This window comes from Sinocyclocheilus grahami, unplaced genomic scaffold, assembly GCF_001515645.1.
Source record: "Sinocyclocheilus grahami isolate Dianchi unplaced genomic scaffold, SAMN03320097.WGS_v1.1 scaffold122.1, whole genome shotgun sequence".
NCBI classification, from domain to species: Eukaryota; Metazoa; Chordata; class Actinopteri; order Cypriniformes; family Cyprinidae; genus Sinocyclocheilus; species Sinocyclocheilus grahami.
Genome location: NW_015505301.1, coordinates 2,073,643 through 2,094,197, shown reverse-complemented (window position 1 = coordinate 2,094,197; position 20,555 = coordinate 2,073,643). Strand labels below are relative to the sequence as shown.

General features: G+C 35.9%; 2 protein-coding genes across 2 annotated transcripts in view; one reads left to right on the top strand and one right to left on the bottom strand.

The window, feature by feature from the left end:
• The first annotated feature begins 770 nt into the window (after positions 1-770).
• On the top strand, positions 771-3,707 carry LOC107589941 (uncharacterized). Its single transcript, XM_016278519.1, has 3 exons — positions 771-1,063; positions 1,151-1,380; positions 3,365-3,707. Exons 1-3 carry the CDS (start codon positions 771-773, stop codon positions 3,475-3,477), a joined length of 636 nt encoding a protein of 211 aa, XP_016134005.1. The 3' UTR covers positions 3,478-3,707.
• A 1,190-nt stretch (positions 3,708-4,897) lies between these two features.
• The window catches only part of ipo4 (importin 4), a 20,812-nt gene continuing 5,154 nt past the window's right edge, over positions 4,898-20,555 (bottom strand). The window contains exons 12-30 of the mRNA XM_016278518.1: positions 16,964-17,073; positions 16,777-16,885; positions 16,544-16,673; positions 15,987-16,100; positions 15,796-15,909; positions 15,573-15,696; positions 12,556-12,667; positions 12,348-12,475; positions 12,184-12,261; positions 11,364-11,421; positions 11,161-11,266; positions 9,615-9,808; positions 8,895-8,945; positions 8,653-8,778; positions 7,638-7,864; positions 7,427-7,559; positions 5,680-5,784; positions 5,513-5,582; positions 4,898-5,415 (exon numbers count right to left, since the gene is read on the bottom strand). Coding sequence (XP_016134004.1) covers positions 5,285-5,415; positions 5,513-5,582; positions 5,680-5,784; positions 7,427-7,559; positions 7,638-7,864; positions 8,653-8,778; positions 8,895-8,945; positions 9,615-9,808; positions 11,161-11,266; positions 11,364-11,421; positions 12,184-12,261; positions 12,348-12,475; positions 12,556-12,667; positions 15,573-15,696; positions 15,796-15,909; positions 15,987-16,100; positions 16,544-16,673; positions 16,777-16,885; positions 16,964-17,073 — 2,220 coding nt within the window. The 3' untranslated portion in view covers positions 4,898-5,284. The remainder of the gene's footprint in view (positions 5,416-5,512; positions 5,583-5,679; positions 5,785-7,426; positions 7,560-7,637; positions 7,865-8,652; positions 8,779-8,894; positions 8,946-9,614; positions 9,809-11,160; positions 11,267-11,363; positions 11,422-12,183; positions 12,262-12,347; positions 12,476-12,555; positions 12,668-15,572; positions 15,697-15,795; positions 15,910-15,986; positions 16,101-16,543; positions 16,674-16,776; positions 16,886-16,963; positions 17,074-20,555) is intronic.

The following is a 20,555-nucleotide window of genomic DNA, read 5'->3' as shown; positions in this document are numbered from 1 at the left end:
TGCAAATGTTAATAACCCAATTGCGGTCGTTTGAAATCGCGTTCCCCTCTAAAGCCGGGCCCTTGGAATCATCCTAACCTCCCCACCTTACAGCGCCCCTGCCTACAAATTTAGTTGGTTTGTGCAAATGTTAATAAAGTGAAGCCCCAATGTATTTGTTAGTTAGATAATATCATTAATATCATCATAACTACTTCTTTAATATTTAGTACATTTCATGAAGGGAAACCTCACATTTATTTAGTTTGTGCCAAATTTAATTTGTTAGTTACTTACTACTACTTAGTTATGTACTAACTTTAAAACCAATATTGTTTTTTTATTAATATATTTATATATAAAAATGTTTTTGTAAAATTTGGTGCAACATTTCACGAAGGGAAAGAGGCATTAAGCAAGCCTCACAGAGCTGGTTAGTTGGTTCATAGACTAAACTTGTGCAGCACACACAAACATTGGAGAGAGGGAAAAGATGATTTAATAATATAAACAACACTCCAGTCCATACTGTAATTCATCAGCCTCTGACAGACTAATAAACCTCACATGTCAGCGCCACATTACACACATTCACACAGACCATTTAAATCTCCACTGGACTTCTGAATGTTCCCCAGTGTCTCACACCACCCAAATCCAACAGCACAGAGAGAAGGGAAGACTTGTGTCTACATCTGGTTTAACTGGATCTCAAATTTGGAAAACAACAGCTGACTTGAGGAGATCAGGGTTATCATTTCAACCTGGGAGGAATCAAAGGAACCAACTCAATGATTATAGACGACAGGAAAGAAAACAAAAAGGAGCGACAGCTGCCAGTTAAAGACACCCGCATCAAGCTGGCAGGCCAGGACAAAGATCCAGAGGTCCAGCATTGGGTCAAGCCTCAGGAGAAACAGGTGAATGGTGATGGCCCCTTAAACTCCCCAACCAATGACAAAATGGTGCGAGCCGAGCTGGACTGGACAGTTCCCATGTGTGTGCACCTACCCATTGAAGTTCTGAACCTTGACCAGGCGTTTCCCTTCTTGAACACCACACTCGCTGACCTGGGCATCGAAGAGTAAGTTCAGATTTACAGATGAATTTGTATTTATGCAATTTTGGGCGAAATATTCTTTATTGTCTTGATATGTCCATGTGTACTTAGATCAGCGGTGAAGGAGCGTGTGGTGTGGGTGGACACTAAGCGCACCCGTGTGAAGGGGAAGTCTGGGAAGCTGAAGGAGAAGGAGGTGACCGTTCTGGAGGTGCGTGTGAAAGCGCAGCACCCTGGAGAGCGTCAGTGTCAGGAGGTTCTCTACAGCACCGAGTCCCATACCGATCGCTCCTTCTGCAGAAGCGGGGTGGACATCATCCCGTGGAGACACACACAGCCAGGTGGGGACATAGAGGAGCTAAAACAATATTTAACTGGCAAACAACATTCAATTTGACCATTTTTCGGGATTAAATGAGCTGATAAGGTTGATAAAGCATAGACAGGCTTATTATAGTTATATAATAAAATGTTCCTCTGGCTCAGTGGTAGAGCATTGCGTTAACAGCACAAAAGGTTGTGGGTTCAATTCCCAGGGAACACACATACTGGTAAAAAATGTATAGCCTGAATGCACTGGAAGTTGCTTTGGATAAAAGCGTCTGCTAAATGCATAAATTATTATTATAGTTAACTAAAACTAAAACCATTTTTCATAAATTAAATTTAACTGATATTAAAACCTTAAACTCAATCTAAAATAATGTACTATAACTAAAACTGAAATTAAAATTAATAAGCACTATTAAAGACAAATCTAAACAATAACTAATAAAAATAACAAAAGCATCAAAATAAAAACAATCTACATTAAAAGCCTATATACAAAATAAAGCTGTTGTTTTGAAAGTTTAACTACAAGATATTAGATCACATTATATTAGTAAGATATAGGAACAATTTCAAATTAAAATTCTTCCATACAATTTTTTTTTTCGGAAGAATTAACATGTTTTAACAAAAATAGGAGCTGCACATTTCTGCTTTTAAATCTTCTGAAATGCCTTGTTCCGTATTACACTTATTATTCATTGTATATTAAATTGAGAAAGAAGCCTAAATTGTCCGTGTTAATCGACAAAGTGCAGCTAAACGTATGAACCTGGAGAATAGAATTGAAAGGGTATTATTATTGTAATTCTATGCTCTTTCATTAAAATGTATATTCAGTAAAGCAATGGTGTTAGGTTACTAAAACTCTTAACTAAATTTGTGTGGTTTCCCTTCATGAAATTGTGCACCAGAAATTAATAACAAATTATGTTGATATTAATGATAACTAACAAACGAAGACTAACACATTGGAGCCTTGCTTTATTATCATTTGCACAAACCAACTAACTAAATTTGTGGGGTTTCCCTTCATGAAATTTTGCACCAGATATTCATAAATTATGTTGATATTAACCAACTAAGACTAACACATAGGAGACTCACTTTATTAACATTTGCACAAACCAGCTAACTAAATTAATTTTATACAAACAAGTACTAAAAAAAATAGAATAAAGCAAGATAGCAATATTTAAAGACAAAAAAGAAAACTGAAATTACAAAAATAAATAGCTAATTAAAATGATTAATAAATACTATAATAATATACAAGTAATAGTAAAATAACACTGCAGAAATGTTCTGCATATGCAGTCCAATAAAATGTGACTGCTGGATTTTGCAGTTGAAAGCTTATTAAGATGATGGTTTCTGCAGTGGCTTTTGGCTGCACAGATTGATTTGTTCTGGCATGTGGACGAGTTTAATTTAGAATATCTTTGAGAAATTAAGTTCAGCACACATGAAACCTGCAAAATATACACCGAATAATCAAGAAAGAGTAACAATGTACATAAAGACCCAATTAAACCTAACCAAACAGATTTCACAGTATGCTGTTGTTCATTGTACAAATACTTCCATCTCCACACTTAATTACAATCGGTATTACTACAGTCCAGCTGAAGTACGGTTTAATCAGCATTTTGATCAGTCTGTCAGTTTGCATTAGGCCGCAGCGGTGTCAGGGCTTGCAGTAATATAACGTTCTATTCCTGAGTTAGCTAACAGATGACATCTGCAGATCAGTGAGGTGAGCTAACGTAACGCTCACGGCTGCTGAGTAAGCGTGTTTGGTATTCGCATGCTCAGCACTCTCTCCTGTGGGTGTGTTGAGTGTTTGATATTCGCTCTCTCCCTTAACATACCTCTTTTCCAACCTCAAAGTCTTCCGGGTTTGTGTGTAGAATTTGTCATGGAAATCTCATGTGCAATAAAGTTTCCTATCTAAACATGACAAAGAATATTCTTGTTTCCCTCCCTCCCCCACAGCTGAAAATGAACGCCAGCCAGTGGAAATGACTCTGGCTTTGGACACACTGTCAGAGTCCAAGTCCAATTGGCAGAAGACCGAAGAAAAACGAGACTTGCCAAGCGAGGAATGAGTGGTAGACGTTTGACAGCTAGGCTAAAGCAACCTAACACCTCAGATGACACTTTCAGATTTTGGGCGTTTTAAACTGGTGCACAACAGTTTAAATTCTGTGTGCTATGCTGTAACTGAAGGATACATTTGACTTATTTTAAGTGACCGTATAACTGAAGTTTTGTGGGTAATGTTCAACAAAAAGAGGTTTCAATCTCTTGCTTTTTTTTGTATTTTAGAATATTCATAAATTTCATCAATTTGATATTCGCTCTCTCCCTTAACATACCTCTTTTCCAACCTCAAAGTCTTCCGGGTTTGTGTGTAGAATTTGTCATGGAAATCTCATGTGCAATAAAGTTTCCTATCTAAACATGACAAAGAATATTCTTGTTTCCCTCCCTCCCCCACAGCTGAAAATGAACGCCAGCCAGTGGAAATGACTCTGGCTTTGGACACACTGTCAGAGTCCAAGTCCAATTGGCAGAAGACCGAAGAAAAACGAGACTTGCCAAGCGAGGAATGAGTGGTAGACGTTTGACAGCTAGGCTAAAGCAACCTAGCACCTCAGATGACACTTTCAGATTTTGGGCGTTTTAAACTGGTGCACAACAGTTTAAATTCTGTGTGCTATGCTGTAACTGAAGGATACATTTGACTTATTTTAAGTGACCGTATAACTGAAGTTTTGTGGGTAATGTTCAACAAAAAGAGGTTTCAATCTCTTGCTGTTTTTTTGTATTTTAGAATATTCATAAATTTCATCAGGGACAGCTTTACCTACACAATGTATCTCTATATGAAATAAATCTTTATTACTTATCTAACGTTCAATAGTTGTGGGTCAGTAACTATATACACAGTATACTTTTATCCAGCAAAGATGAATTAAATTGATCAAAAGTGACAGTAAAGACATTTGTTACAAAATAATTCTGTTTCAAATAAATGCTGTTATTTTGAACTTTCTATTCAGCAAGAATCCTGGAAAAAGTATCATGATTTCTAAAGAATAAATGAAGCAGCACAACTCTTTTCAACACCGATAATAAGAAATTTCTTGACCACCAAATTAATTCTGAAAGATCATGTGACACTGAAGAAATGATGCTGAATTTATTTTCACTACATTTTTTTAAATGTAATAAAATAGGAAACGTTATTTTCAATTCTAATATTTATCAATATTACTGTTTTCACTGTATTTTTAATCAAATAAATGCAGCCTTTAAAACCTTAAAAATGTTACAGACCCCAAACTTCTGAACAGCAGTTCATTTTTCATGGTTTAATTTGCTGATGCAATGAATGCAATTTCGATAATAATAAAAATGTGCTTTTTCAGAAACATTGTGCATTCCTAAATTAATTCTGGATAAGTTTAGCATATTCATGGCTTTTCAGAAAACACGCTTATGAGAAATACAGGAACGACAATGAACAATTCATAGATATATTTTTCTTTCACTGTAAGGACAATTCAAAAGCTTCACACCCAAATATTAAGCCAGAATTTCATGGAATATTCAATACAGATGGGGATGGCAGAAGATTCATTGAGACAAAGAAAAATGAGAAATGAGAAAAGACAACTCGGTAAAACAAAGTAAAAGTGACAAAAAGCGTAAGTGAGCATTGCAATAAATTAAGAGAATATAGTCTCAACGTCTCTGCTGCAACACAGAAAGCTGAGAACACCAGTGAGCGCATACTCAGCTAACTGAATCAGCCCATTTCTAATCTAATAAAAATCTATTATCAATTTGGCTGGCTTTCATGAGAGTGGAAGGCCTTGTGAAAGGGATACTTAGGATAAAGGGCGGGTGCTATGATTGAGTGACAGCCAGGGTCATTTTGTTTCTCTGTTCATCAGGAAGTGACATTACCGCACTCTCAAATTCCTTGGTGTGATGCTGTGCTAGACCTCTGAGCAGCACGAGAAGGGTGTTTTGTGTTTCTAAAAAGAATAAATACACGTAAAATCAAAAATGATGAACTATTAATGTCATTTGAAATATAAAATAAACATTCCAATCAAATAAACACTTTCTTACCATTATCAACATCCTTCATGCCCAACAGATGAGCAGCAGCAGATATTATTGGCTTGAGATGACTAACAACCTGGAGTGAGAAATAAAACCCAGTCAGTCCATTGACAGGACACAATTCAATAAGGTGCTGTGAGCTGAGCATGCTGGGAGTGAAAATGAGCTTGTACCAGCACAGGGTTGTGTGAGTAGAGGAAGGTCAGGCAGCTGTAGATGGTTTTGTTCTCCTCCATGTCCTCCTTCAGAGGGAGACAAGCCACGAGAGCAGGAAAGACCTGAGAGAAAAGGGTAAAAATGGGTATTATGACCTGATATACTTTTGTCATATCAACCATTGTTAATAAATACAGAGTACATTAAATATTAAACAATACATCAAACAGTTCATTAAATAGTGTAGATAATAAAGGCTCTCATATACTTCAAACAAAATTGAAGGGTGAACTTGTGTGACGGCATTTCAAATAAAATCAGGCCAAAACAAAGTTTGTTCACTCTGGCTGGTAAACACCTTCGAACTACCATTGCTGCGGTGTTTGACATGGAAATTCTCCGGTTAATTTCTTCTGTTCAGTTCATCAAGGTCAGACATGAGTAAAACATTAACAACACTAGAGAGCTGCTTTATAGTAGAAACTGAAGTTGTAGTTCTAATTAAAAGCAGCACTGCTATTGTTTAATACTGTAAATCTGCTTACTTTATAGCTATCTATTGTTTAAAGTGCTATAGAAATATACATGAAGTGACTTTACTGGAGTGCTGAATTAAAGAGTTGCAAATATATCTATATCACTATGACCAGATGCTTTCTTAAGCTGCTGTCATGTTTGCTGCGTGTTTATTTTGTTATTGAGAGGAAAGCGTGCAACACATTTATATATTCACCTAAACACCACTCACAGCTGCATGGTCTGTGGCAGAATGTTTCTAACAGTATAACGCTGCTCTGGTATTTTCAAACTTCTTTTTACCCCCAAGCGATGAATGCAAAATTAATGTGAGTATATTGGGCCTTAAAGAAATAGTTCACCCAAAAATGAAAATTTGCTGAAAATGTACTCACCCGTAGGAGGTTCAAGACTTAAGAGTTTGTTTCTTCATTACATCACTTGCTCACCAAAGGATCCCCTGCAGTGAATGTGTGCCGTCAGAATGAGAGTTAAAACAGCTGCTAAAAACTCAAGTTCATCAGCTAATGTTATGTGAAGGTAAAAGCGTAGCTGTGATCTTTCACTTCAAACCATTGCTACCAAAACCATTCCAGCTAAAAAATTTTTTTTAAAAGTCCTCTTTTCACAATATTGCTTTCTCTAGTAAAAAGTAATTTAGTCTGAATCAGGAGAGAAATATGCACCGATCAAGCACCATTTACAAGTGAAAACGGTACAAAACAGCTCATGTTATTGTTTATGTTATTGATGTTGGTACATTTGTTATGCAGCTTTACCTGTATTGCCCATAACAAATTTATCTTACAAGTGAAAAATAAAGTATATACATACAAACATACATATGTTGGTGGATTTTTATGTGATGAGACTTTTTCACTGGAGGAAGCGTTATTTTGGATTTTGGTCAGAAGCGAGGGTTTAAAGTTAAAATGCCAAAAATCATGGATTTGCGTCTTACAAACACGTAGCTTTTCACTTTACAAAATGTTAATTTAGTCATGGAGATATGTGGATTACTTGTGGATTACTGTGATGCTTCTATCAGCTGTTTGGACTCTACTTCTGATGGCACCCATTCACTGCAGAGGTTTCATTTGTGAGCAAGTTATATAAATCTAAATTTTTCAAAATGTGCTGTGGAGAACAAAAACTCATCTACATCTTGGATGGCCTGAGAGTGGGTACATTTCCAGCAAATTAGAATTTTTTGTTGAAGCATTCCTTAAAGATGAAGATAGAAGTAACCTGCTCGAGTGGGACCCCCTCGATGTGGCTCATGATCATTCTGCACAGGGCAGCACAGAGGTTGTCAATAACTCTTAGGTCAGATTCTTTAGAAAGTAGGTTGGAGAAAAGGGAGAGCATCATTGGGTAATCACTGAAGCACAGGAGTTAAGGTTCACAGAGTCAAGGAGATCAGAGAACAGGCTCACAAACACACACGCATAAAGGATACGAGGCAACAATGGGTCCAGCAGCCTGTGCTAGAGCTCCCAGTGCAAACACACTGTTATTGCGCACCTCTGCATCACTGTCCCTCACTCCGGCTACAAGCACTGGCAGCAGCCGATTGGACAGCCGGCCAGCAACCGCACTACCTCCAGCAACACCCACCAATGAGTGCAAGGTTTCTCCAATCGTACCAATGGAGAAGGAGCGGTCTGCCTCTGTACATGAGGGTTTCTACAAAACAGCGGAGAGTAACCATGGAAATAGTTGAAATGCTCATCATGAAATACAAGGCGATGAACAAAATACAAAACAATGGTGATATTTAATTTATAAATAATTACTTAGATTTTTACCATTGAAGACAACATGATGATGAAACTAACAATAAAAAAATATATACATATACACACACTACTGTTGAAAACTTCGGGGTCAGTAAGATTTTTTTTAAATAAATAATTTATTTTATTCAGCAAGGATGCATTAAACTGATCAAAAGGGACATTTATAATGTTATAAAACATTGCTTTTTCAAATTAAATACTGTCCTTATAAACTTTCTATTCAACAAAGAATCCTGAAAAAAAAAAAAAAAAAGAATCCACAAAAATATTAGGCAGCATAGCAGTTTTCAACACTGATAAAAATAAAAGTTTCTTGAGCACCAATTAATATTAGAATGATTTCTGAAGGAACCTGTTACACTGAAGACTGGAGTAATGACTGCTGAAAATTCAGCTTTGCCATCACCGAAATAAATTACATTTCAAAATATATTAAAATAGATAATTATTTTAAATTGTGCAAATGTCACAATGTTTTAACTGTAGTTTACGCAGTTTTAGCAAAAAAGCATGACTGCAGTGTGTTTTGCCTTAATTCAGGTTAAAACAACTTCTAATAATGAAAGTTGTGTCATGCTGTGTTAAAAATTGGCTATTCATTATGCTCTTGATCCAAGTAGGCCTTTAGGTGTTAAAGTACATCCTTCATCAGTGAGCAGTGAATGAGAGACTCACAGCTTTGCTCATGATGAGGGGCAGCAGGTCATTGAGGTGAGGGTAGAAAGTTTCAGCTGGTAGAGCCGAGGCTAAAACAGGAATCCCTTCACCAGCAAACTCCTGCAGCATGGCATCATACTCCGCCTGAAACACAAACGCTCAGTTATTCCAATCGGTCACAGTCTTTTTAGGATAATTGTGTTATTGCTGACAGCGAACTGTGAATAAATGATAAAAATGGTGAAATCATCTTAAAACACCTGCTGCTCGTCATCGTCTGCTTCATCCCCACCTACATCCTGACACACGGTCTGAGCGAGACAGAAAGAGAAAATAAGATCACAAGCATAAGAAACATCCATCCACCCCCTTATGACTGCAGACTTACATAACACCTTGAAGAAGTGAGAATAAGCTGCTGCTTCAATGCATTTGATTTAATACCAATTTTCTTGACACAGTATTAGCCTTGTGCTTGGCTTAAAAGGATTTTCAAAGGATAATTGTATGCAGTCTTTAAAGAGACAGTTCATCCATAAATGAAAACTCTTGTCATTACTTACTCACCCTCAAAAGCTGTATGAATTTCTTTCTTCTATTGAACACACAAGAAGATATTTTGATGAATATGGGTAACCAAACAATTGATGGACCCTACTGACTTCCATTGCAAGGGGAAAAAAATAAATAAATAAAAACATACCATGAAAGTGAATGGGGACCATCAACTGTTTGATTAACCACATTTTACAAAATACCTTCTTTTGTGTTGCGCAAAAGAAAAAAAAATATGGGATTGTAACATGTGAGTGAGTAAATAACAGAATTTTCATTTTGGAGTGGATTGATTCTCTTTAAACTGCCTTTTACACCCTTTGCCTATTTTTTTTTTGGTTCTCAACACAAAATTACTGCATTTAAAATGATGTCATCTCAGCTGGTCCAGACAAAAAAACTGGGTCTAAAAATTAAATCCTGACCTTTTTCTTCAGTACATCTTTGATGGTGTTACTTATTTCGGCCAGTATCCCTGGAGCCTGCAGTGCCTCCCCCTGGCAGGATTTGATGACAGCATTCATGGACTCCAGTATGGCCATCACCACCTGTCTCTCTCGGTCCTGTCTCACCGCCTCCAGAAAACAAGGCAAAACCACCTGCAACAGCTTATGCAGAGCTGGAGAGATATAAAGAGAGATATGCAGGAGTTGATCAAAGGATTCAGAGTAATTAAAAACCAGTCCTTTAACATTCACACTGATTGCTGTTCATTTAACTAAAGAAGTGGGTGGAAAGGAAACGATAGGGAGTGAATGAATGACTGACTGACAGGGCCTTGAGGCGCTCTGCATCAATGAAGACAGTTAAAAGTTAATCTTTTTGTCAAATGAAGCTCCTCCTAATTCTTTCTGGGAGACATCAATAATGAGAGAATAGATCAAAGGAAGCAGAGACAGTGATGGGAATATAAACGAGTGCAACTTAAAAATCAGATAGATGTAGATATGTAATAGAGGTGGGTGTTTTGAGCAAAGCCTTGTAATGATAACAGTATATTTATCACAAAACAAAAATGTTTTTGTTGTTTTCATAAATGTTTCATAAATTAAACTACATGGTTATGCAAATAATCTAGCTAATGCATCACATTTTGGGGGGAATTTGATTGACACAAACCAAAGTACATTATTTCATTCCAATGACAGTACAATATATCCGAAATATTTGAAAAAACAAAACAAATTGATATTTTAACGGAGAAATGGTAATATGTATTTTTTCTATACATTACTTATCAATAGTAAAATTAAATTATACTAGACAACATAAATGTATCCAAATAAAACAAAGCAAATTCACAAAAAAAATAAAACTCAAAATGAAAATACCAGTACTCACACTTCTTTAAATAGTAATAAAAAGCATATTACAATTATTAAAATTAGAATGTTACCATTTCTGTTCAGAAGTGTGGGGTTGGAAAAACAAACAGCAAAAACAGCAATGTTGAGAAATATTATTACCTTTTAAAATAACTGTTTTCTATGTTAACATAAGAAAATGTAATTACTGTGATCGCAAAACTCAATTTTCAGCAGCTATTACTCCAGTCTTCAGTGAAAAAAAAAAAAATCTTACTGACCCCATATTTTTGAGCAGTATTGTATAACTTTTAATTATAATTAAAAGAACATGAGATTTAGAGTCTTACATATTTTGTGGTATTAACATTAACACTTATTTGATTCACTGATTGTTAATTTCTAATCACAATTGATTATTTATGAAAATTGAAAATTATCTATGAAAATAATCTTGAAAATTGACATTTCTAGCTTGTGTTATAATCAACTGAGGTATTTATACTGGAAACCTGCATGTGCAACAGTTGTAAGTGTAGACTATAGTTTTAGCATCACTGAGGTATAAACAGCACAGCAGAATCTCTACTAGCTGACACATTGCTACTATCACATGCTATGCTGTCATACCACCCTGACCTATTGTGTACAGTTGGTGTGAATGTACCCTGGTGGTTGGCCTCCGTTGGGTTTTCCTTCCACACTTTGTGCTGAGCTCGGCAGAACTGGCCCATGGCCCCAAAGGCAGCTCTCCTCACATCCTCATGTGGGAACTGATGGATGCCCATTCACAAAAGAGCACAAACATCAGTAACACATCAGCATTACACACAGTCACTCATAAAACCACACACGGAACCAGTCACTCACATCGTGGAGCTCGTACACCTGCTGGAAGCTGGACTCCAGGAAAGGCTGGAATGCCACTCTGAGAGAGAAAAATAGGACAAAAATCAGCTAGATTTTAAAGACTGTTGTGCCACCCAAAGGGGGGGGGGGGGGGGGGATATTAAATTGAGCCCACATTATATCCTCAGATAGTGTAGTTTGTTGTGAGAGAAAACAAGAGAAACAAAGCATTACATCACTGTTCAAAAGTTTAGGGTCTGCAAGATTAAATATTTCTGTAAGATATCACTTATGCTCACCAAGTCTGCATTTATTTGATAAAAAAATACAGCAAAACAGTAATATTATGAAATATTACGATTTAAAATAACTTTTCTATTTTATTATACTTTAAAATGTAATGTTATTTATTTCCTGTGATGGCAAAGCCGAATTTTCAACAGCCACTACTCTAGTCTTCTGTGTCATATGATCTTTCAGAAAGCATTCTAATATGCTGATTTGATGCTCCAGAAACATTTCTTATTATCATCGATATTTAAAACTGTCATGCTGCTTAATATGTTTTTGGAAACCATTATACATTTTTCAGGATTCTTTGATGAATAAAAAATGCAAAACAACAGCATTTATTTAAAACAGAAATCTTTTGTAACTCCATAAATGTCTTCACTGTCCTTTTTTAAATCAATGTAATGTATCCTTGCTGAATAAAAGCATTCATTTCTTTAAAAAATAAAAATCTGACTGACCCCAGATTTTTGCACGGTAGTGTATCTTCACTTAACATAAGCCTCAAATACAAGAATGTTTGTGTAATATATCAAATATGCCTCATTACCCTGTGTTAAAGGCGATCTCACCCAAAGCATCACAAGCATCTTCTTTCTCATCTATGTAAGCATTTTCCACACTGAATCTGAGAGAATGAACAGAATCCTGATTAGTGCTCTTACATAAGAGAAAACGAAAGAGACGGGATGAAAGAGAGAGACAGAGACGTACCCTGCAACATCTCTATCATCAACCTCAGTCTCAGACTCTTCATCCAAATCAACATCGCCCTCTTCATCTTCATCATCAGCATCGTCATCATCCAGGAGCACAAACGGTTTATCTTCATCTAAATGAGCCTGTGAAGTAGACAAGAATACTCTAATACTTGTAATGTTTGGTGGTGTACAGAAGATCTAATAGAAAAGTCCTCACTGACCATCACACCCTCTGTGGATTTGAGTGACAGCAGCATCACTGTGGTGATTGGAGTGAGGTGAGGGGCCAGACAGTCAGGACTCACATCAGATACAGCAGAGAATAAGCTATACCTGAAATGAGAGAGAAACTGTTTAAAATGTATCCTCAATATTTTAAAACTTGCATCTGCATCAGTATGCAGGTAAGCCATTTTAATAGGGAAAGACCATAATTTCCAGTTTATCAATTTCAATCAAATTAATATACAGCAATAAATAAATTAAAATAGTAATAATGATAGTAATCTGACAACAATGGTATCATAATTTAAACTCAAATAAAATTTTAATCCAAATAAAAACTAGCTATAAATAAGCAAGCAAATAAATACAAATTAGTTTGGTCCATCAAACATGCATGTGCATACTAATCTGACAACAATGATCATAATTTAAACTCATGCTTTAAGAAAACAAATGAAACCCAAATAAAAATATAAAATAAATAAACAAATAAAGTAAATAAAACAAAAGCAAAAACAGTTAAACAAATAAAAATAGAATTAGGGATGCCACTAACGACTATTTTTATTTCGATTAATTTATCGATTAATCGATACGATTAATTTCCTACCAAAAAAATCAATTTTACTTAAGGATATTTTATTAAATTATATCTTATTAAACCAAACGAAATCCAAATTTCTATGAAATCCTTTTTTTAAAGCAAAAGTAAAGTGCAACAGAGTGCAAGCAGCAAGTGTCCATCTCATAGTCCAAATCACTGAACTCAAAGTGAAAATCATGTGTTCTAGTCTACTAATAATAAAATTATAATCAAAAAACACTTTTTAAAGGAGTATTTACCAGAAATGTTATTTACCAGAATTTATTTAGGAGGAAAATGTAAACGTGCAGTATTTCTGGAAAAAAAGTGTTTTTTTTCTTAATAAATTAATTGGAGATGCTTTTGATTATTAAAATTTAATGGAACCATTAAAATGGAATCCAGAAAATAATGGAAAACTGAATTTAGTAAAGATAAAACTGTAAAACTCAATTAATTAGACAGGCTTTTTGATTAATAAAATTTAATCTAACCATTAAAACAGAGTATAGAAAAATGAAAATGAAAAAAAAACCTGAATTTGGAAATAAAACAGATTTCATAGGGCCCTATAATTCTAATTATTTTTTTTGTGTGGTAATAAAAATAGATGTAAGTGAACAATAGCCTTTAAAATTACTTAAAATACATATATATTAGCAATGAGGCAATAATAGTTAGTTCAAATAAAGTATCAAAAGCAAGAAATCATATGGTTTTATTGAACAAAACTGTTAAAATACATAATGTATTATAAACAATAGAGCTAATGTACATTACGTATTACAACAAAGGCCTGCAGAGGGCGCCAACGGCCTGACGATTGTTTTTACACATTAGGGCTTTTCGCACCACCTTAGTTCCAGAACTAAATATACAGTACTAAAGTACTGGGACGATTTTGCACGAACTATTTCCCAGTACCATTTAAAGGGTTGCATTCACACCAACAGTGGAAGTGACGAAGTGACGTAAGCCAGTCGACAGCGACGTCATTTGTGCGCGGCGTTCAACAACAGAAACAAATAAGCCGGTCGACAGCGTCGTCATTTGTGCGCGGCGTTAAACAACAGAAACAAAGAAGAACAACGTTAACAACAGGAGGATGGAGGACGCTGTGATCGGAGCTGTGTGTTTGTTGTGTCTCGCGGGTTTCACAATAATGGACATGGAAAGTCGACGTATATGTAAAAAGATTGAAAGAACGGAAAGGAGGACTAAGAACCTCCAACAACAACCGGCAGTGCTACATTAGCTACAAGTGCCTGCACTTCAGCGTCCGTCCATCTATCGCTGTTCTCCATACTTGCGAAATAAGTTGACACAATGTTTACAGTATGTTTACACAGCGTTTTAAATCATGGCGGGTGAGGGCATTTTCATACGCGTTTGGCCAATCAATGTCTACTTGCGTCACGATTAGTACCAGTTGTGCTGGTTAGACCCTGCTCCGGAGTAGGAGCTAATTTGGTTCTCGAAAAGGCAGTCCGGTACTAAAAAAGCGCCCAGTTCCGGCGGTGCGAACATGCCAAAAAGTGGGTAGTTTATGTGGGCCCTATTATTGTGCGATTTAATCCTTGTTTAATATTGACCAAGCATCATTTCATTCAGATATCCACTTAATCTTTAATATTTGGCCATTTCTTTAGGACAGAAATACCAAAGCCACTGTAATTAAAAGAATATGTGGACATCAATACGTGTAAACTCAGAGTGAGGGTTTGAGCTTTTATTTTGGAACCGCGATGTATTCTCCTGAGTTTGCGTAGATTTATAAATGATTTGCCTTACAAATCTGATGAAATGGCGCATGTTGCGTTCCCAGATGAACGTTATAATAAACCCAAACTCACAACAACATGCAGAGATGGAGTTTGAGACGCTCTACACATGTAAATGATAACAGTATCTGTGGAACTACTGTGAACGGAGCCACTGTGTGACGCACGTACTTAACCTACACGCAAGTAAATAATTAAAGCGCATATACTGTACTAGAACTGCGTTGCATATAATTATATCGTAGTGTTTGTGAATTCACAATTATGCTTAATTATGATTTTTAAATGGGTTTAATATATCATGCAGCCTTGGGAAACAGGTGGGAATGTGTTTTATGGATTCTCGTCCGTGAAATGCGTCACTTCCGGTATTTTGCCGGTTAGTCGACGCAAGCAAAATGAAGTAGAGGATTTTAACAAATCGAATAGTCTAATAAAATCGACGAAACGCGACCGCCCTAAATAGAATAGAATATAATTTTGAGGTTGATCTATAAAACATGCATGTGCTCTTAACTGAAACACAGAGCTTCCATTTCATACAGCCAACAAATTAAGTGTTACAATATTTCCATTACTCTTTCCTAACTATTCAGTCTCCCTCCCTTTTACATCATCTCTGCATATGTATACATATGTAAGGTCATACGTGCAGCGCCGCAAGTCTGGATCATCCACTCCATCAGTGAGGTTCAAACCTAACTGCACACACTCCGCTGCCAACGGACTAAAAACTTCCTTCCCAACAGTACGGGCCAACACAGAAAGAGTGTCTACGAGAGAGATACAGAGAAAGACAAGTTATTAGATTCGATTAGGCTATATGCCTCCATATGCATGATGTGTGGAAGATGTTGGATCATTGTTTTTACCTAGTGCCTGCGTCTGCAGAGTCCTCATCTCCTCTCGTGTGTCTGTCAGGAATCCCTTCAGACTCTCAATAATTGGAGGAAAGTAAGGCACTAGCATCTCCTTGGCTGCGTTAGCTGACAAAGAGAGACTCGTAAGTCTGAGCATAACTATAACATTACAAAATGCTGTGTTAATGAAAGGAGGATTTTACCGATTGCTCCAATTGCACTGACAGCAAGCTCTTTGAGCTTAAGGTTTTCTGCATTGTTAAGGGCTGACAACATGGTTTCCATTAGAGTGGGCAGATAGGGCTCAATTTCTGGACCTGATCATGAGAAGAGTGCTGCGTTATTTTAGTATCACATACTCAATATACTGTTATAGTTTAAATTTTTTTTCCATTTTTTTTTTTTTTAGTAATTGAGTTATTTTTGTCTTTTTATTTTGTTTTGTTTTTTAGAAAAATTAAATATGTCTGCATAGTTTTTATTTAGTTTAGTTGTTTTAATTCAAATTATTTCAGTAATTCAAATAAAAAGTCAGAAATGTTGTAGTGGAAATAAATTATGTTTCAGTTTTTTTTTCATTTGTTTTTGTTTTTTAATGATAACAATACTAACCCTGGAAAATGTAAAAGGAGCAAAAAAAAGAGTGGTAGCTAAAAAATGAAATAACTAAATATTATAAACAATAAATAAATCCTATTATATTGATAAAGCATTGGGTTTATAATAAAAGGGTACACATTAATTGTGTCTGCATTCTAACCCAAGTTCTCCAAGAAGTTCTCCAAGGCATAGAATGCCTTTGTCATGTGTCCGATTTTGGTCTGATTCACTGCAGACAAGTATCCATGCAACAATGGCATCAGCTCAGCATGGAATTTACTGACATCTGGCTATAAGAGACAAATCAACCAATTTTAAACTCAAAACAAGCTATTGAATAATCATAAAAGGCATAAAATATTGAGAAAAAAAGTCTTGACATTTCAGTCTGACCTGCAGGTGTTCAGAAAACTGTCCGAGGGCAAAGAGTGCAGCACTACGGACCACCTGGTTATTGTCCGACAGACTGCGACACACTGTCTGAAGCATGGATGACAACATCCTAAACACACATACACAAAGATAAAGCATTGGACAGGCAGTTTGTTCATGTGTTTGGAAATTGTTGAGAAAAGCCTACTTGGTGCGGATGTGATCTGCACAGCCCTCGGCCAGCACAGCCATACACATGAGACCTCCCTTACGCTCATATGGATTCTCACTTGACAAACAAGTCTGAGTGAAAGGCAACTGCAGGATCCAAAAAACACAGATACATAAATATGAGATATTTAAATATCACTGGGCCACTGGAATGTTTTAGTCTATTTACCTATTATGGCCAATCCATGTGTTTTTTAGGGCTGCCACTAATTACTTTTTATTTCGATTAATCTATCGACTAATTTGTCAATTAATCTAGACCAGTGGTTCCCAACCACGGTCCTGGAGCCCCCCCAACACTGCACATTTTGCATGTCTCCTTTCTCTGACACACCCATTTCAGGTCTTGGAGTCTCTACTAATGAGCTGATGACTTGAATCAGGTGTGTTTGATTAAGGAGACATGCAAAATGTGCAGTGTTGGGGGGCCTCCAGGAATGTGGTTGGGAACCACTGATCTAGACGATTAATTTCCCACACAAAAAAAATCAACAATTTTAAAGAACATTTTATTAAACTTGCAACTTTGCCATTCAGTAGTGTATCATAAAAAAGTACAAATGTAAACAAGCTATTGACGAAATGTAAAACTAAAAGAGTAAAAATGTAAACAAACCAGGGCTCTGAACCGGTTCAAGGAACAAAAACGAAAACCGGAAACGAACGAAATTGACAGGAACAGAACCAGAAACTAAATCAAATTTTATAGTTCCGAACAGAATCGAAAATTTGAAATGGCCATTAACCGGTTAATAACGTTATTTTATCGTTCCATTTAATATTTGAAATTTGCTGTCAACCAATCACGAATTCCAGTTGTACGGTCTATGCAAATGTAACGCTGACGCCAACGAGTGAAATCAATGCCCGCTCATCTGTGAACTCATCATAGGTAAGTCGCAATGGCAATGAACCGGCATTAGTTTATCCAAGGATAGTGTAAGATGGATTCAACAGATCACACGCACCTGCAGCGCTTCTGTAAACGGAGAAAACAGAATAAAACTATAGGCCTACATAAAAAGGAATATAGGCATATACACAAAATATATTTCACTGACAGATTAACAAAACGAAAGAAAAAACGTGCTGATTTACGGTTCATTGTGACGCGTTCCAAAGTTCTTAGAAAGGAAAACAAGACAGCAGAAAGTAGTTTTCTTTATTTAGCAAAAGCTTTACAGTTTTATTTATTTTGCAAAAGCTTGACAGTTATGAATAATGTCTTGCTTCTATCTGTATAACCAACCAGCGTTGGTATGACCATCGGGCCGGCGCCTCACGCGCACACAACATATTTTTGCGACATTGCAACCTGTTCATTATCAAAATAAAATACAGTTTAAGAAACATAAAAAGTTACACTGCTCTGTTGTACAAAATCTGTTGCGTTCAGCGTGACCACCGCCTCACTGGGCTAATATAGCCGATGTAAAGGATGATGTTTAACGTCGATGAATGTACAAAGTCTAGCCTATAATAAATAATATTTTAGCATCCAGATACGTCGCTAATATGGAAACATTTGGATTTGTGCCGAATGAGAGGTAGGCATCAGTTTCAACTTAAATTAATTTGTTTTTGGATTGAAGTTTTTATAGCCCAAACGCATAGCCTTAACTTTAGAGGATTTGTTGTGGAGAGAATTAATAACCGTGTTTATAATGTTTGTAAATATTTTGCTTTAGCCTACCGGCATTTTAACCTAAATTATTTCTGAATGTCTAATAAAACGCGACGTGAGCCTATACGCTTTGGGGTTTTTTCACTCTCAAAACGCAATCTTATACAAGTAGCGTTTTTTTTAACAATGCAGCAAACATTTTTAAATATCTTAAAAATGCTTTAATGTCTTTAAAGTGTTGATAGTTTTTTTTCTTCTTTTGTTTAGTAGCCTACATTTGGCCAAAATCTAGAAAAGATGAGGCCAGGGTTCCTCAAATCTTGCCCTGGAGGGCAAATGCGCTCCAGAGTTTAGCTCCAACCCTAATCAAACTCACCTACCTATGATTTTATAATGATCTTGAAGACATTGATTAGCATGCTCAGGTGTGCTTGATTAGGGTTAGAGCTAAACTCTGCAGGAAAGTGGATCCTGTGGGCCAGATTTGAGGATCCCTGCTGTAGGCTATTGGCTGTGACTAAGCGCAGCGGGTTATAGGCTAACGTTACCAGATCTTTTTGAGTAAAGAAAATTATGTACTTTATTATTATTATTATAGCCAAAGAAAACTGTTTTTAAAAAAAGAATGTTATTAACTGCTATTTCTTCTACCCGAACTGGTTTTGGAACGGTAATAATACAGAGGAATGCAGGAACAGAAACGTTAAAATATCGATTCTGCTTGGAGTGACCGATTTAATTAATTTTTCCGTTTTCAAGCCCTGAAACAAACCTAATAAAAATTAAATAAAAAGAAAATAATTACAAAAGTCTGAGAAAGTCAGCATGTTCTTAATGTCAATATATCCACATGTTCTGGGCGTCTGTTCACTACAACTGTGAGTGCAACTACAAAGGAAAAAAATATGTTTCAATTAACCCAAACAGTTGGGTTTTCACATTAAATAAATGCAATGTTTAGAGTCCACTAGAATCAAGTATTCAAATTGTATTACAAGTTATTATTATTAAACATTAAGTATTAAAAGTACTCTTAGAAATGAGTAAACAACAGATTTAAACAGACACTGGAGTTATAGTGAAACTCCAAATGAAATCCAAATTTCTATGAAATCCTTTTTTAAAGCAAAAGTAAAGTGCAACAGAGTGCAAGCAGCAAGCGTCCATCTCATAGTCCAAATCACTGAAATCAAAGTTCAGTATTATAGCGTAAGAATGACAAAATGTCCACGTGTTCTAGTCTACTAATAATAAAATATTATAATTAATAATAAATTTTTGTGGTAATAAAAATAGATGTAGGCTAAGTGGGCAACCCTTAGTCTTAATGACATCCTGTGGTCTCCTGGGCATGCTTTTATCCAGCTTCATGCAAACCTCAACTTTTTGTATGAATTTGTATCAATTTTACTGGTAGTCCACTGTATGAAGAATTTTTGGGTATGATTTGTCACAGTTTACTTTATTTTGCTATCCTCACTTACATAAATGAACTATAGTGTCCTGCACCCACTAAAAAAAATATAAAAAATTATATCTGGTCTCCGAATCATTTTTGGTTTCACTGTATATCCTTCGGTTATTTTCACACTTAATTATGCCCATTAAAATATATTTTACAAGTTTTTGTTACTTTCACTGTTAATTTTTTTGCTCTATGGTACATCATCTTTAATTTAATAGCATTAGACCAGCGGCTTAGTACTGTAATCACGCACTTTGCTGTAATAATGCAGGGAACCACTCGTTATAAATCTCCTAACTGTGATATTTTCAGAAATAGAAGTCGCGTTTTTTCATCTGAAACGTGCTGCGGTTTACATTCCAAAACCACTCATATAATACAGAAACACTCATGAAGCAAGCAAAACATGCGCAACGCGTGCGTGTATTTGTACTGATGCAGAATGAGAGGACAGTAGTACAGCCTAGCGCATTTCACACA

What these genes read in the sequence shown, in the direction of transcription:
- LOC107589941 (XM_016278519.1), top strand. Translation starts at nt 771, where the DNA reads ATGATTATAGACGACAGGAAAGAAAACAAAAAGGAGCGACAGCTGCCA. An exon ending in GCTGACCTGGGCATCGAAGA is followed by an intron (nt 1,064 to 1,150) that starts GTAAGTTCAGAT and finishes ATGTGTACTTAG; the next exon opens with ATCAGCGGTGAAGGAGCGTG. An exon ending in GTGGAGACACACACAGCCAG is followed by an intron (nt 1,381 to 3,364) that starts GTGGGGACATAG and finishes CCTCCCCCACAG; the next exon opens with CTGAAAATGAACGCCAGCCA.